We start from the raw sequence: 14,932 nt of genomic DNA on the forward strand, positions 1-14,932 counted from the left end.
GTGAAGATAAGAGCTAAGTTTATTTATTATTATAGTGCAATAGATATTATACTACTGTAGCTTGTAAAGAACAGTATCAATAATCAGTACAATCTGCATATTTTGAAGTAATGCAAAATCAGTTTCTAGTTCTACAGATAAATGATAAAATTAATCTCACTGGAATTTTGACACCATGTTGGTGGGACTTACCTCCAGAATGCCTTCTCCAAGGTTTCTCTTACCACCTTTCACCTGTGATTGCTCTTCTGTGCCATACAACCCCTCCTCATAGGTGCAGGACAGGCTAAGTCCTTACTGGAGGGGCTGGAAGAGACCCTGGCTTCCTTCCTTTGCTAATATGTATCTGGGGCCTCACATAACAGATCTTTCTGAGCTGTTGCAATCCCTATGGTAAGGCTCTTGTGGTTCACTTGAAAGTGAGGTTAATATAAAATATGTAATGAATAAAACATATAAGAAGGTGAATGAGTCTTATGAAGATCGATTCCACCACAAACAAAAGGTTTACAACCGGGGCTGGGGATATAGCCTAGTGGCAAGAGTGCTTGCCTTGTATACATGAGGCCCTGGGTTCGATTCCCCAGCACCACATATACAGAAAACGGCCAGAAGTGGCGCTGTGGCTCAAGTGGCAGAGTGCTAGCCTTGAGCAAAAAGAAGCCAGGGACAGTGCTCAGGCCCTGAGTTCAAGGCCCAGGACTGGCCAAAAAAAAAGGTTTACAACCTAGACTGGTAACAAGCTTCTAGATGGTTCTTGGCAGCAGACAAGATTTGGGGACTCGTATCTTAAGAGCATGGGATTTGTCGGATTTTGAGGTCTTACTTGAAGTTCTGGGAAGTTCCCCCTCCCCTTCCTTTTACCTACCGCCTCCCTCTACCCAAAGCCATAGTGGAAGGTTAGTCACCTTAAGATTGCTATAACCACATGCTCATCTCCCACCTCCCCTCAACTATTCTCTGCAAGGAAAGATCATCCTTTTACCTCTTTCTTGAGGTACTGTTGCTCTTTGCTTCTTGGTTTTCTTTTTGAGCCTCTGCATCCCTCTTTCTGTGTAATATATTATATTATTGTGTATATTATACACATTATACAACATAATTATATGCATTTTATACACATTATATATTATATCATAATATATTTACACATTATATATGACAGTCATATAACAAGTGATAAATAGAAGAGCATGCATGATAGCTGGTTGATTGCTGCTTTTAATTTAGCCTATACACAATTTGCAAGCATAAAATTGTTAGTAATGCCAGCAATTACAATAAGATAATGTGAAAATTATTAGTGAAGATTAACTTAGAAGATATCACGATACTAATTTTCAGGAATTAGAAGGCCATCTCTACTAGTCTATGTCCTGCGGGCAGGTACTTACTTGGGTATGGACAGTTAATCATTGAGGTTGGCTGTTTTCTTTGTCTTACACAAGGCTTTAAGCAGATATTTTTTACTATAGTGGCAGATTTTCCCCATTTTTGTGTTGTTACTATTTTTGGTTTAGAACAAGTTTTTTTCTAAATAGACTAGGGTGGCTTAGAACTCTCCATCTTCCTCCTACCTTTACCTCCTAAATTTTTAGATTGCATTCACGTTCACTTCACATTCACGTCACTATTTTCTTTTTTTTTTTGGCCAGTCCTGGGGCTTGAATCCAGAGCCTAAGCACTGTCCCTGGATTCTTTTTGCTCAAGGTTAGCACTCTGCCACTTGAGCCACAGTGCCACTTCTGGCCTTTTCTATATATGTGGTGCTGGGGAATCGAACCCAGGGCTTCATGTATACAAGGTGAGCTCTCTTGCGACTAGGCCATATTCCCAGCCCTCACGTCACTATTTTCTTACTATTTCTTTCTAAGTGGTCTGTTATCATTGCCAGCATTCATTCACTCATTCACCCACTCGTGCATTCAACATACATGTGTGCATGTCTATGCCAGGCAATATTGCAGGTACTGAGGAATCTAATAGTCCATCCCTCAAATCTCAGTCCTCGTCCTCATGGAATTGACAATCTAATAGCAGTTTATATATTCCCCTCACCCCATCAGATTCTCACAGGATAGTAAAGGCCTGAGATCAGAGACTGTGAATGGTTCTTCCTTTCAGTGTCTCGCTCTGTCTCTGTGTGTGTCTCTCTGTTTTTTCTATGTCTCTGTCCCTCCATGCTGGTAATATGGTCTGCATTCAGGGCCTGTGTTCCTTTAGCTTGCTTGGTTGACTGGTGCTCTACCACTTGAGTCATACCTCCAGACCAGCATTTTGCTGATTACTTTGGAGATGAAGTCTCACAAACCTTTCTGCCTGGACTGGCTTCAAACCATGATCCCGTAGTTAGGATTACCAACTTGAATAACTGGCACCTGGCTTCTTTTGATTCTCTTTTAAACACACACCATGAAGCTTAGAGCACACAAAATGCCATCCCCAAAGTCACCTACTTTTTGATTTACTCTGTTTTTATTTTCTATGATAGAGTTAAAACCCAGGGTCTCTATATGCTGGGCAAGTGTTGTAGGCAAGGATTTACCTTGAGCTGGACCCTTAAGCTACATGGTTTGATGATTTACTATAGCAAAACATTATTCTCAGAATTTACATGCATTAAGTGATATAATGCTTTCCCTATGAGACAGATAATATCTTAATGTTCATTCTGTAAATGAGTCACCTAAGGTATGGAGCGTTTAAGAAATGTGACCAAGTCAAGTGCCAGTGGCTCATGCTTGTAATCCTAGCTACTCAGGAGACTGAGAGTTGAGAATCACTATTCAAAGCCAGCCCAGGTAGGAAAGCCCATGATACTCTAATATCCAGTTCACTACCAAAAAGCCAGAAATGGAGCTGTGGCTCACGTGGTAAAGCACTGGCCTTAAACAAAAAACAAAGCTCAAGGACAGTACCTAGGCCCTGAGCTCAAGCCCCAAGACCAGAACCAAAAAAGTGAATGTGACCAAGTTACTGAGACTAGTAAGTAATTATTCAAAGCCAGGATTCAAACCCAGAACCTAGGCTGCGAGGATCCTGTTCCCACTCCCCTCCAGATTGTCTCCATTTTGAAGTTTCTCCTGACAGTACTATGGAGCATCCTACGGTGGTCCAATGTGCTAGGCTGAAAACTGAACATCTTGACAGCTAATCCTCATTAATTTGTTCATCATTCTGAGTCACCTTGCTTACAATAAAAGAACTCAATAGAGATGTTTCTCTAGCAACATGAAAAACAAGTTCAAGAAATTTCATAAGCTGGCAAGGGCTACTTAAATGACAACGAAATCAATTCTACCCTTGAAAACCCTAAATAATAGAAATAAGGCTCCAGTTAGCTGCTGTAGGCCCTCGTTTTTATATTACAAACACTTCAGGTTTGTGATCAGTATACAGAGCCCCACTAGCAAAGGCTGAACCAGATACCTACTTTGATCTGGAGAGCTGGGTCTGGCAGATTCACCACTAGGGGAGCCACACACCTTCTTGCCTAGAAAAGAAGGAAGAAAACATGACTGGAAATGGAAGCTCTGGAACTGGGTTATTAAGTTCCCAGTAGCACCCCAGGAGTTTCAAATTGCCTACCTCTCAGTTAATGGACATAGGATCTATTTTCTCTTAACAGATACTTAAAAGCCCAAGATTCTGCCATTAATCCCTTAGATCTTGTCCCCATCTTCCAGACAGTGTTCCCAATGAAGGCTCACTGGTTTACTCAATAAATCCTGAACTGTCATCCATGAATACAGCCAGTGGCAGCAACTGATAGGCATGTGGAGAGTGTGTTGAGACTTTGATGATAAACATTTGTTTATGATTTCAGACTAGAGGTTTGGGGACCTGCATAATTCCTGAGTGGTCCCTTGGCCATGATGTTCCTGGCTTATAGTAGATGGTCATTAAATATTTGCTGAATTGGATTTGATCTATAGAGGGGTTTTATGTTTGCATGATGGTGATTTGAGCCATCTGTGTTAACTAACTGTTGAAACAGCTATGCTCTGTGTGTGCAAAACACAGTGGGTTTAATTTCCCCCTGAATCCAGTAGAAAGATTTTTGGAAAAATAAACAGGGAGAATTTTCATGTTTCCCAGGCATTTGTATGATATTCTCTCTCTCTCTCTCTCTCTCTCTCTCTCTCTCTCTCTCTCTCTCTCATTAAAATCTGGAAATGTTGGAGTTGTATGTTAATGGAAAAGTTGTTTTCAGCATTCAGATGGAATATAGTATTGGACTTATGCCGAATTGGCTCTTTGCGTACAATATGTTTAGTTTACAGTAAAGACAGATTCCATTAATTTCTTTTAGGCACAGAACCACAAATATGTATAGATAGAGAGTTGCAAAAGAAAATTCCTCTGGAAGACAGAATGCCAAAGGATGCAACTTGGTCCTGTGAAACTACAAAATATTTGTATTACAACATGTATTTTACATGAAATACAGATCTTGTAGATTACATTTCTAAGCGCAAGTATACTTCAGGCAGTCTACCCTCATTCTTTTACAAATATAGAAATCTTGTTTTCTGGTGGCATTCTTTTGTTTGTAGTACGCACAAATATTTGTTGGGTGAGTTAGTTAATGGAAAACTAGTGAGCCCTCAGGGTGTTTTTAGCTTAAGGGGAAAGATGGTGGGCAGGGGCTGTGACCCAAAGGAATCCCAGTGCACAGGGGTGAGCCACAGCCAGCCAGGCAGTTAGGTCTCCAGGCAATGATGGGCCTCATCTCCCCTTGCTTTGCATTTTAATGTGTGGAGCAGATGGCTGGTATAGATTGCCCTTGTTTTGCCCAAGAGCTTGGCATCATTGCAAGCTGTCACCTAGTTTAGAGAATAGAGTCTGAGCCTGTCTGTACGTCACAGACTGTTTTGCAAATCGATTATTTGCAATTACCTCCCTTCAAGGTAAATGTAAGACCCTATGACTTAGGCAGCAGCCCATCCTTTTTCCTAGGATAAGGCCAAATCAACAGACTAGAGTGAATAATTCAGGCTAAGTCCATCTGGCTGAGGATCTCTGTAGCCTTTCAACCATTAAACTGAATGTCAATGAAGCCTAGAAGATATATGGAATGTTTAAGCAATCCACTCTATCCCTGGGCTGCCGCTCCATGTCCAGACTAGCAGCAATTAATCTGAGCCGCTTATCACATGCCCACTCACTCTCAATTATAACCAATCAGACAGTGTTCCCCAAATATCGGTATCTCCTTACATGGGATAGGGCTGGAAGGCCCGCTGAGGAGCAATCCTGAGCTTCCGGCAATCTGGCTGGTGCTGCCCTCCTCTCCCTGGGCATACTCCTGACGACGCTTTAGGCTTCTTTCAACCTGGATAAGACTGAGGAGGGGATCATGTCTCCTATCAGGTTGGGGCTCTAGAACCAGGTGCCTGTTAGAGAAAGCTTGAGGGTAGCCAAGCTGTGGGAGGTGGGAGCTGGCTAGGGTGGGGAAATGCCACAACCCCTCGGTTGGTACAGAGCAGGCCTCAGGCAGGGCCAGTGGGTACTGGTCCATCATCACAGGAACAGGCACAGTGAAGCTGCTGCTGCTGGCACCATTCACAAGAGATGTTTCAGGGCGTGGCTTTGACCATGGAGACGAGAAACGCCACTGATTCGGTGGCATGTCACCATCTGGGAAGAAAAGATTTAGAAACCCTGTTAGATGTGTGCATAGCATTTCAAAATGAAAGTGGCTTGTTTTCTCCTGGTTAATGCATACTATATGTTTTAAATTGAACAAGTTTTACATATCTCTATGAACACACATACTTTTATGTACATGCACGTGCACGTGCGTGCATGCGCACACACACATAAAATCTATAAACAGGTACTGCCCTCTTTAATTATACTTCCCTCCTGGAATTTTTGTATGCATTGTTTCCACAACATATATTATTATTCAAGCTGATTTGCTTCAGTAAAATACAATAAAATATCCTCCCATAGAAATGAATAGCATTAAACATCACCTTTTAAAATGGCTATACAGTATCCTATCATAAAAATAGTCAACACATGCTATATTTGTACACAGCTCAGTTGTTTTTGTTTTCTTTCAATTATATTAACAGCATTGCAGTGAGTGTCTTTTTGTATACATCTTTTTCTAGAAGTACAAGTATTGACTTTGTGTTTAGATACTGCTATCATTCAGCTAGATTGTGTGATATTGGAGTTTGAATTTGGGGTCTTGGCCTTCTCAGGCAGGTACTCTACCACATGAGCCACACTCCCATCCCTTTTTTGCCTTTGGTATTTTTTTTTTGGCCAGTCCTGGGCCTTGAACTCAGGGCCTGAGCACTGTCCCTGGCTTCCTTTTGCTCAAGGCTAGCACTCTGCCACCTGAGCCACAGCACCACTTCTGGCCATTTTCTGTATATGTGGTGCTGGGGAATCGAACCCAGGGCCTCATGTATACGAGGCAAGCTCTCTTGCCACTAGGCCATATCCCCAGCCCCGCCTTTGGTATTTTTAAATAGAGTCTCACAGTTGTGTTCCAGCCAACCTAAAGTATGAACTTTCTATTGACATTTTCCATGTAGCTGGGATGATAGATGCTCTACAGCATTCAGCATTTTTTTTTTGTCAGTTGTGGGGCTTGAACTCAGGGCCTGGGCGCTGTCCCTGAGCCTCTTTGAGCACAAGACTAGTGCTCTACTACTTGAGCCACAGCGCCACTCTCTGCACTCAGCTTTTTATTGGTTGACATGGAATCTAGAGAACTTTGGACTTGGTTGGCCTTTGAACTTTGATCCTCCATATCATTGACTCTTAAGTAGTTAGGATTACAAACATGAACCACAGAGACCCATTTGTTGAGGTCTCTTTTATATAATCAGTGCCTTAAATACACCAAATAAGAGGAGGACTCCACAAAACTTTATAAAGAGTCTAGCACTCCTGTGCTGATCACAAACTCTAGGGGGTGAAATCATATTTTCCAGAAGAATGTGAGTCATGAAGATGCTAAGACACTGAACCAAGGCAGTAAAGGAGGTTAGACCTGAAAAAAAATGGACAGGCAGGCACGTAGCTGCTTAGACCTCATCCTGAACATACAAAATAGGCTCAACAGGCTTTCCCAGTTCCTATAGACTGGCTCATTAAAGATGGAGTCTCCTTGGGTTCCAAAGATATTCTAATTGTGCCTGGGATACTAGCTGAAAATGAGGTCTCAAATGAGTAGCAAGCACAGCTCACAGCATGGATGTCTTCTCCATTCTCAGCACCCACTTGGGCAAAAAGGGAAGGAGGAAAAGAGCTCTGACAGATGGTGCTTAAAGCCCGAAGCCACTCATCTATAAGCAATAATGGAGGAGGGGGATAGATGTACAGACAAAGGAATATTGGCTAACAAGAGAGCTTGTCTGAGACACCATTTGCTCCCTTTTCTCCCCATGAACAGTTCTTACAGCTCTTCTGAATGTTCACTTCAACTGCATTTTGTAGAAGATAAAAAAGTCAGCACAGCATCCCTACCCATCACCATGATTTTTCATGTATAGATGATAAAAAGAAAAGACACCTGAATCCATGTGGTACAGCCATCATGCTCAGCACCTCACAATGAGCGGTGGACAATGGTAAGTCTCCACTAATGAAACTAAGGGCAAGGAAATATACTAGGATATATGCCTAGGGGTGAATGTTATTTATGGAAATTGTTATCTCCAGGCTAGTAGCAATTCAGGACACTGTGTGGCACAAACAGGGTGATTAAGGCTGATTTTGTATAATCACTGCCCATGTTCCATATTGATTGAGAGTACTGCATGTCCTAAGCACAAATTAGAAACACAGCGTAGCCTCTAACAACTGAGTACTTTTCATCTAAACTGGCTCTCCAGACCTCATACATATAACAGAGGTGTTCACTGAAAGCTTGAAATATAGAAAACAGGCCATTCTGAGACACACAGGTTTTCAAAACATCAGAGGGTTTTGAATGGTTCTCATAATGGCTTCCTTTCCAGAATTCCTTGATTGAACTGTTAAGAGGAATAGGTGGTGTGCCACCATTTAAGGCCCCATGCAATCACTGGGTACATACTAGAGTACAGTTTGACTGGGAACTTCTGTGGAAGTACACTGAATCTTAGTCCTGATTTCCCAGTACCCAAGTGATTGTGAACAGCCTGGGAAGACACACTTTTCCATATCAGACTTGGTGTTGGGAGGCTCATAGAATGAGGATCTTGCATTTGATTGGGCTACTCTCTTAGGCTCCATGAATCAAATGTTTCAGCAACCATGTCCTGGGTCCGAAAGAGCTGATATATTCAGAGGGTTCCCAGTTCTCATTCTGCCCCCATCGACCTGTCTACCTCTTCTGCCTTTCACACACATGAAGAAACACCACCAATTCCTGAGAATCTTCTAGAAAGCCGTTCTGTGACTGAAAAAATTGTCTCCACTGCAGACACACTCCCTCCTCTCTATCCTTGCATGGTGGGCCTGCCTTTCTATTCCAGACTAGGCTTCATACATATGAAAGAAAATGTCACTCTCAGAAAGACCTTTTCTGAATTTCCAGTCGAAAATTTATAATGCTGTTCCTTTCTGTGACTACATCCAATTTATGTCATTCATAGCAGTAATCCTATAATTTCATTCATTCATTATTTACTCATTCATTCATTCATTCCAGTCTTCTCCTTTCTCCATAAGCATTAAGAAGGCTGAGATCATCTTTCCTTTTTTTTCACCATCATAGCTACAAGGATTTTCATTGTGCCTAGCACATTGTAGGCCCTGACTAAATATTCTGGTGAATGCACACACATACATGCAGCCACACGTGTGAGTACATGATTACCCACAAGCACATCTATGTACATAGTCGCAAACATATACTCATGTGTATGTATACACATATTCACATACCTCTTCACCAAACCATTCTACATTGAGATGAGCAACATGAAAAGTAGTGAAGAGCACAGACTAGAAAGTCAGTCTCAGTTCTCTACTTCCTAGCAGTGTGATACTCACTGATCAAGTCCACTCACCTTTGTGTCTCTTGGAAGCATTGTAATATTAGATGAGAGAATCCATGCAAAGGGCTTACTTAGCACAGTGCTCCATACACACTTGATACTCAATAAATATAACTATTGTTGTTATTGTTAATTATTCCATTTATAAACCTACTTTGGGTCCTTTGATGGTTTTACAACACCCAGCATATCCAATGCAAGAAAAAGCAAGACAGGGATTAATATATGAGGCCCAACAATCTTCCCTGACATTTACCACATATTGCCAGAGAAGGGAGAGGCAAAAAGGATTTGCACCAAAAACTCACAGCAGCAACTAAAGCTATGGCACTCAAGGCTGGTGTTGAAGATGGAGTAGACACTGTCTATAAAAGAGAATTCAGGCCATGCACTGATTTCCCACGTCTGTAATCCTTGCTACTCATGAAGCTGAAATTAGAGAACTGGAGTTCAAAGCCAGTCCAGGCAAGAAAGTCTGTGAGACTCTTATCTCCACTTAACCACCAGAAAAACCAGAAATGGAGCTGTGGCTCAAAGTGTTAGAATTATTTCTGTTTACTGAGCACTTAACACAGCACAGACACTTTGCTTAGCACTCTGCAGACTTAAACTCATATGTTCTCACAGTAATCCTGATGACTTAAAGTAACTTGCCTAGGGCAAATGAGGTCTAGATCCCACATATGAGGAAAAATATGCCATATTTGTGTTTCTGTGCTTCACAACAGGTAGAGAGGCAGCTTAGGCAGTCACGTTCCAGGATACCAGGGAGAACTTTTCTGTCACATCCTTCATCATCACCTGCCTGGGATATGTACACTTCTTTACCCCCTTCCATTGTGGGGCTTAACTCAGGGCCTTTGCACTGAGCTCTTTTGCTCAAGGCTAGTGCTGTACCACTTTGAACCATAATCCTACTTCTGGTTTTCTGGTGACTTAATTGGAGGTAAGAGTTTCACAGGGACTTTCTTGCCTGGGCTGGCTTTGAACCATGATCTTCAGATTTCAGCCTCCTCATTTACTCTCTTTTTTGGTAGACATTTAGATTTCTTTCCCCAACTGAAGAACATATGTTACTCCTGAAAGTTGAATGATTAAGATCTTTGGATCTGGAATCAAACCAACAGAGTGGCAAACACAATAGCCAGTCCTTCCTACCTGTGAGATTTTGGACAAAGCATTTGACTATGCACTGCAGTTTCTCCATCAGAAGTATGGGCACAGTGAGAGTAACTTGCAGGGTTTCTGTGATGATCCTGTGGTCTAATTCACATAGCACCCTTAGCAAAGGGCCTAAATTCTCAGTTCCATCCGTTATGAGCATTACTAACTCTAATCCTGATGGGATTTTAACCCTATCACTGGCTGAGTTGTTGTCAGGACAGTTAAGTCAAGAGACTGGCTCTGAAGTCCAGCAAAATGTATGTTTCCATCTCTGTCACTCACTGGCTATGTGATCCATCTCTTTAGCACATACTCTCACTGGGCCACAGTTTCCTCAACTTCAGAAAGAGGAGGATATGGCTGGGGATATAGCCTAGTGGCAAGAGTGCCTGCCTCGGATACACGAGGCCCTAGGTTCGATTCCCCAGCACCACATATACAGAAAACGGCCAGAAGCGGCGCTGTGGCTCAAGTGGCAGAGTGCTAGCCTTGAGCGGGAAGAAGCCAGGGACAGTGCTCAGGCCCTGAGTCCAAGGCCCAGGACTGGCCAAAAAAAAAAGAAAGAGGAGGATATGATAAAAAGAAAAGTACACGAACGAACGTAAGCATGCAGCTGATAGAATTTTCATGAGCTGGGTAATAAGCACCCATATTGAATAACAAAGCATGACTACCACATCAGAAGGCACATTGGGCCAGGCTATAACCCTTTCAAAGGTGAGCGCCACCCTATCCTCTAGCACCATGGATTTTCTTGTATAAATCATGTTGAGTTTTGAGGACGAAAATAAGTGCAATGATCAGTGTGGTGTCTTCTCACTATGTGCATGTACAAATTCCATCCTCCTACCGGAAAGGAAGGTACAGGCTGTTAGGACTCATAAAGGCCATGACTATAGGTAGTTGTTCTCTCTGAAATAGATACCTAGCACTTGTTCACCACCCCTGCGAATGACGGAAATTAGGAGTGCAGAAAGGAGGTAGAACTTCTTGCGAGTGGCTATCTAGGACTTCTGGATATTCAAGTGTAAGAATCCTTTGAGTATTTTACCAGCCTGAGATGTACCTCACGGCCATGTCCTCCCCCATCAAGAAATCAAAGCTTATCCCTACTTACAAGATTCTGAAATCCTCAGTGTCCTTTGAGATGAAATTACTCAAAGATACTTTCAGCTTATGTTTTCTTTCCTGAGGTATTGCCAGGGTATATTAGACATAAATCAATAAAGAATAACTTTGATTTGGGCAAAGAAGTCAGGGAGCTTGGTAGCATTTCCTAGTTACACAGGTCTCTGTGTTTTGGCTTTGCATCGTTGGTTGACAGAGTGCCCTTTGAGAGTGAACAAGTCTTCAGTGGAGGCCCATGAATGTGGGCCTGTTCTGCTCATCCTGGCTGAGCTGGAGCCTTGGCTACCTGAAGTTGGCCTTCAGTGGTTAAGAGGATGCTAACCAACAGTCAGTAATGAAAGGCACTCTATAAATTTCCACCATTTCCCAAGCTGTCCATCTGCCATATAACACCCCCAGTGAGAACCAGGCTTCATTTATGGGGCCCGCCCCTGAGGCTGCAGAGCTTGTGAGAAACTTGACTCCTAGCTGTGATAAGAGAGGCCTTGAGGGACACAATCTTTCCTTAGGTTACTCAATCAGCAGGCAAATATTTGTTCTAGTCCACACCAGGCAGTGAGACAACATCTGCATCTTCAAGGGACTTGTGAGATTCTCACAGGAAAAACACAATAAACAAGAAGTTAAATGAAGAAGAAAAGCTACTTCTATTTGTTTGGGAAGGCTGACTTTGTCAAAAAAAAAAAAAAAACATAGCCATGGCTAAGCTTCCCTTGTGTCACATATTGAGAGGACATAACAAACACCAGTGAAGCGGGATAGTGGTAGCTCATGTCTATAATTCTAGCTGTGTAGGCGGCTGAGATCTGAGGATTGAGGTTCAAATCCAGCCTGGACAAGAAAGTCCATGAGACTTTTATCACCAACAAACCACCAAAAAGCCATAAATGGAACTCTCGCTCAAATGGTAGAGCACTAGCCTTGAGCTCAAAAGCTCAGGAACAGGGGCTGGGGATATGGCCTAGTGGCAAGAGTGTCTGCCTCATATACATGAGGCCCTGGGTTCGATTCCCCGGCACCACATATACAGAAAATGGCCAGAAGTGGCGCTGTGGCTCAAGTGGCAGAGTGCTAGCCTTGAGCAAAAAGAAGCCAGGGACAGTGCTCAGGCCCCGAGTCCAAGCCCCAGGACTGGCCAAAAATAAAAAATAAAAAAGCTCAGGAACATTGCCCAAGTCCTGATTTCAAGCCATAGGACTGACCATCCCCCAAAAAATAAAAAGAAAGAAAAGAAACACTGAAGCATCCACACCGCTGAGCTCCATTTCTTGGAGGCTCATGGGAGAGACTTCCTGCCCTGTGATGCTGACATTTTGAATGTAGGTCACCAAATTCATCCTAGTCATTCAGAAAAACATGTCAAGCTTTTCTCACCATTCCCACAGAGCACTCAAAATGTATTATGCCAGTGATGGCTTGAAAACATCCTCCTATAGTCAGTAATGCTCTGTTTTAGTGGCAAGGAAACTGAGGCATGGGTAGATGAAGTTCTATGCCCTAAGTTTGTACTAGTATGAAGTACTAGAGCTGACCTGACAACATGTTTCTTGGTTCTAATGCCCTGTGTCATGCAGTGCCCCATGTCTCTGATGACCTATGCTATGATTTCAACATGGTTTGTCCCCTCTGAAAGTCCTGTTGGAAGTTAATCTCCACTGTGAGGTATTATGCAGGTAGAAACTTAATCCACTATGGTATTCAGGAGTGGAGATGACTAGAGATTAGATAAAGACATAATAAGGGTGGGCTCCCCATAATTAAATAGCTGGTGGCTTTTCGATAAGGAGAGACCGGAGAACACTCACGTACTCTCCTGGTTTCTTGCCTTGTGATGTGTTCCATAGCCTTGGGACTCTGTCCATGAGAGAGCTACCAGCATATGTGGGCCCTTGACCTTAGACTAGAGCTTTGAACTAAAATATGTTTTCATTCTAACATACTCAGTCTGTGACATCATGTTATGAGCAAGGCAAAATAGACCAAGGGACTTCATTTGTAAGTCACAACTCTATAACCCAAAGCACAGTTGCATTCATTCAAACATAACTTATTAAGCACCTTCTATGAGCATGATTATTGTGGAAAGCAGCAATTAACAGGCTGAATGTATAATGCCATGGAATTCAGAGTCTAAGCAGGTGGGGCAGAGTCATGAAAGAAACATAAATAAATAATGGAATTGGTGTTGACAAATACGAAGAAGAGAAACAAACAGCCATGTCTAGTGGTGACTTCATTTGATACAGGAGGCCAATGATTGATTTTCAAATCAGAAGAAGAAATAATGATGATAATTATACTACATGCATTTAAAATGGATCCAGTCTGGATTACATTCACATTTATGCCAATGCAAATGTAAAATATAATTTAAACATTTTATGCAAGTGGGGACTCCTAAAAGCCAAAGTGGCCCCCACTGGCTTTCCTGAAAGTTTGGTATTTTAGTGCACACAATATGACATTCCTCTTTTGAGCAATAGATACCCCTGATCCTATGAGGAGTAGGGAAAGGAGTGGTTAAAAAAAAATTGGGACCCTCCCTCTAGCTCTGGGGAGAGAATGATAAAAGAGGTGACATTGGTCACTCACAATGCATTGTGTTCACAAAGTTGAATTGAAACCCCTTTGTACAACTACTTAAGGATAATAATAAAAAAATAATAAAGACTCTTCAGGGCCTGGCTCTAGCCCTACCCTTGCTCTTTAGCTCATCATCTGTGCAGAGGAGGCTGAGAGCAGCTGCAGGAGACCTTTCTTATCTTATCGTGGAGCCGTTGGTGTTCCTACCCTCAGGCCAGCAGTGATACTGATAATGACGGTCAGAGGGAATAGTCCCAGCTCTTACAGTATGCTCAGTTGCAAATCCAGTATTTAACACAACTGAGGACATCATGAAATAGGTGAACAAATTTGATGAAACATTTTTATATTAAACTTTTAAGCAAGGGTGTAGCTTCTCACTAGGTAAAGTGACTTGTAGTTAGTAAATCTACATATTACTCAGGGCACTGGAGAATCTCAAAGAATTTGGTCTTAGAGAATTTGGTCCCCAGCATGCTCACCATTGCTCAGGATCACATTTTCACTCTGGCTTGTGGGATATGGTCCGCAGGGTCTCTTGATATTTCTCAGAGCTCTAGAGAAGTGCTCGTCCACTACGCTGTTGATGTCCCCTTGGAAGTAGGTGAAGAGGACACACCGGGAATTCCATTCAGTCTTTACAGGCGCCTGTATATCTCTGGAAAGCTGGACACCAGTTTTCTTTGTTTCATCCATTGATGCCTAAGTGACACAGGCAAGTGACAGCTGCAAGGCAAAAGCAAAATGTCATTAGCACTCGTTGACCCATTTGCTACCATTTGGGTTAGGGGCATTCTTGTGGGTCAGCAGTTTGTTTCTAGCAAGTAAAAGATCCCTGAAGTGCCACCACATTCTCTAATGCCACTAACAATTCTGTGCTGGTCTATAGAGTCTGCTGTGGAGCTTAGTGCACAAGGAGCAACACAGCAAAGTTCTACAAAGCACTAAAATGGCCTTCACTTGTAAATGATAGTTATCAGACCACTCAGAAAAGCATCCATAAGGAGACAGGAGATGGGAAGACATTGCAGGCATAACCCACAGTAACT

General features: G+C 42.4%; 1 protein-coding gene across 1 annotated transcript; it reads right to left on the reverse strand.

Annotated features, from left to right (window-relative positions):
• Positions 1-51: 51 nt before the first annotated feature.
• On the reverse strand, positions 52-14,579 carry Vgll1 (vestigial like family member 1). The gene is made up of 5 exons (XM_048336741.1): positions 14,366-14,579; positions 5,221-5,640; positions 3,434-3,493; positions 986-1,051; positions 52-131 (listed from the first exon to the last, which is right to left on the reverse strand). Exons 1-5 carry the CDS (start codon positions 14,577-14,579, stop codon positions 52-54), a joined length of 840 nt encoding a protein of 279 aa, XP_048192698.1.
• Positions 14,580-14,932: the final 353 nt, after the last annotated feature.

The sequence above is a fragment of the Perognathus longimembris genome, chromosome 28 (assembly GCF_023159225.1).
Source record: "Perognathus longimembris pacificus isolate PPM17 chromosome 28, ASM2315922v1, whole genome shotgun sequence".
NCBI lineage: Eukaryota > Metazoa > Chordata > Mammalia > Rodentia > Heteromyidae > Perognathus > Perognathus longimembris.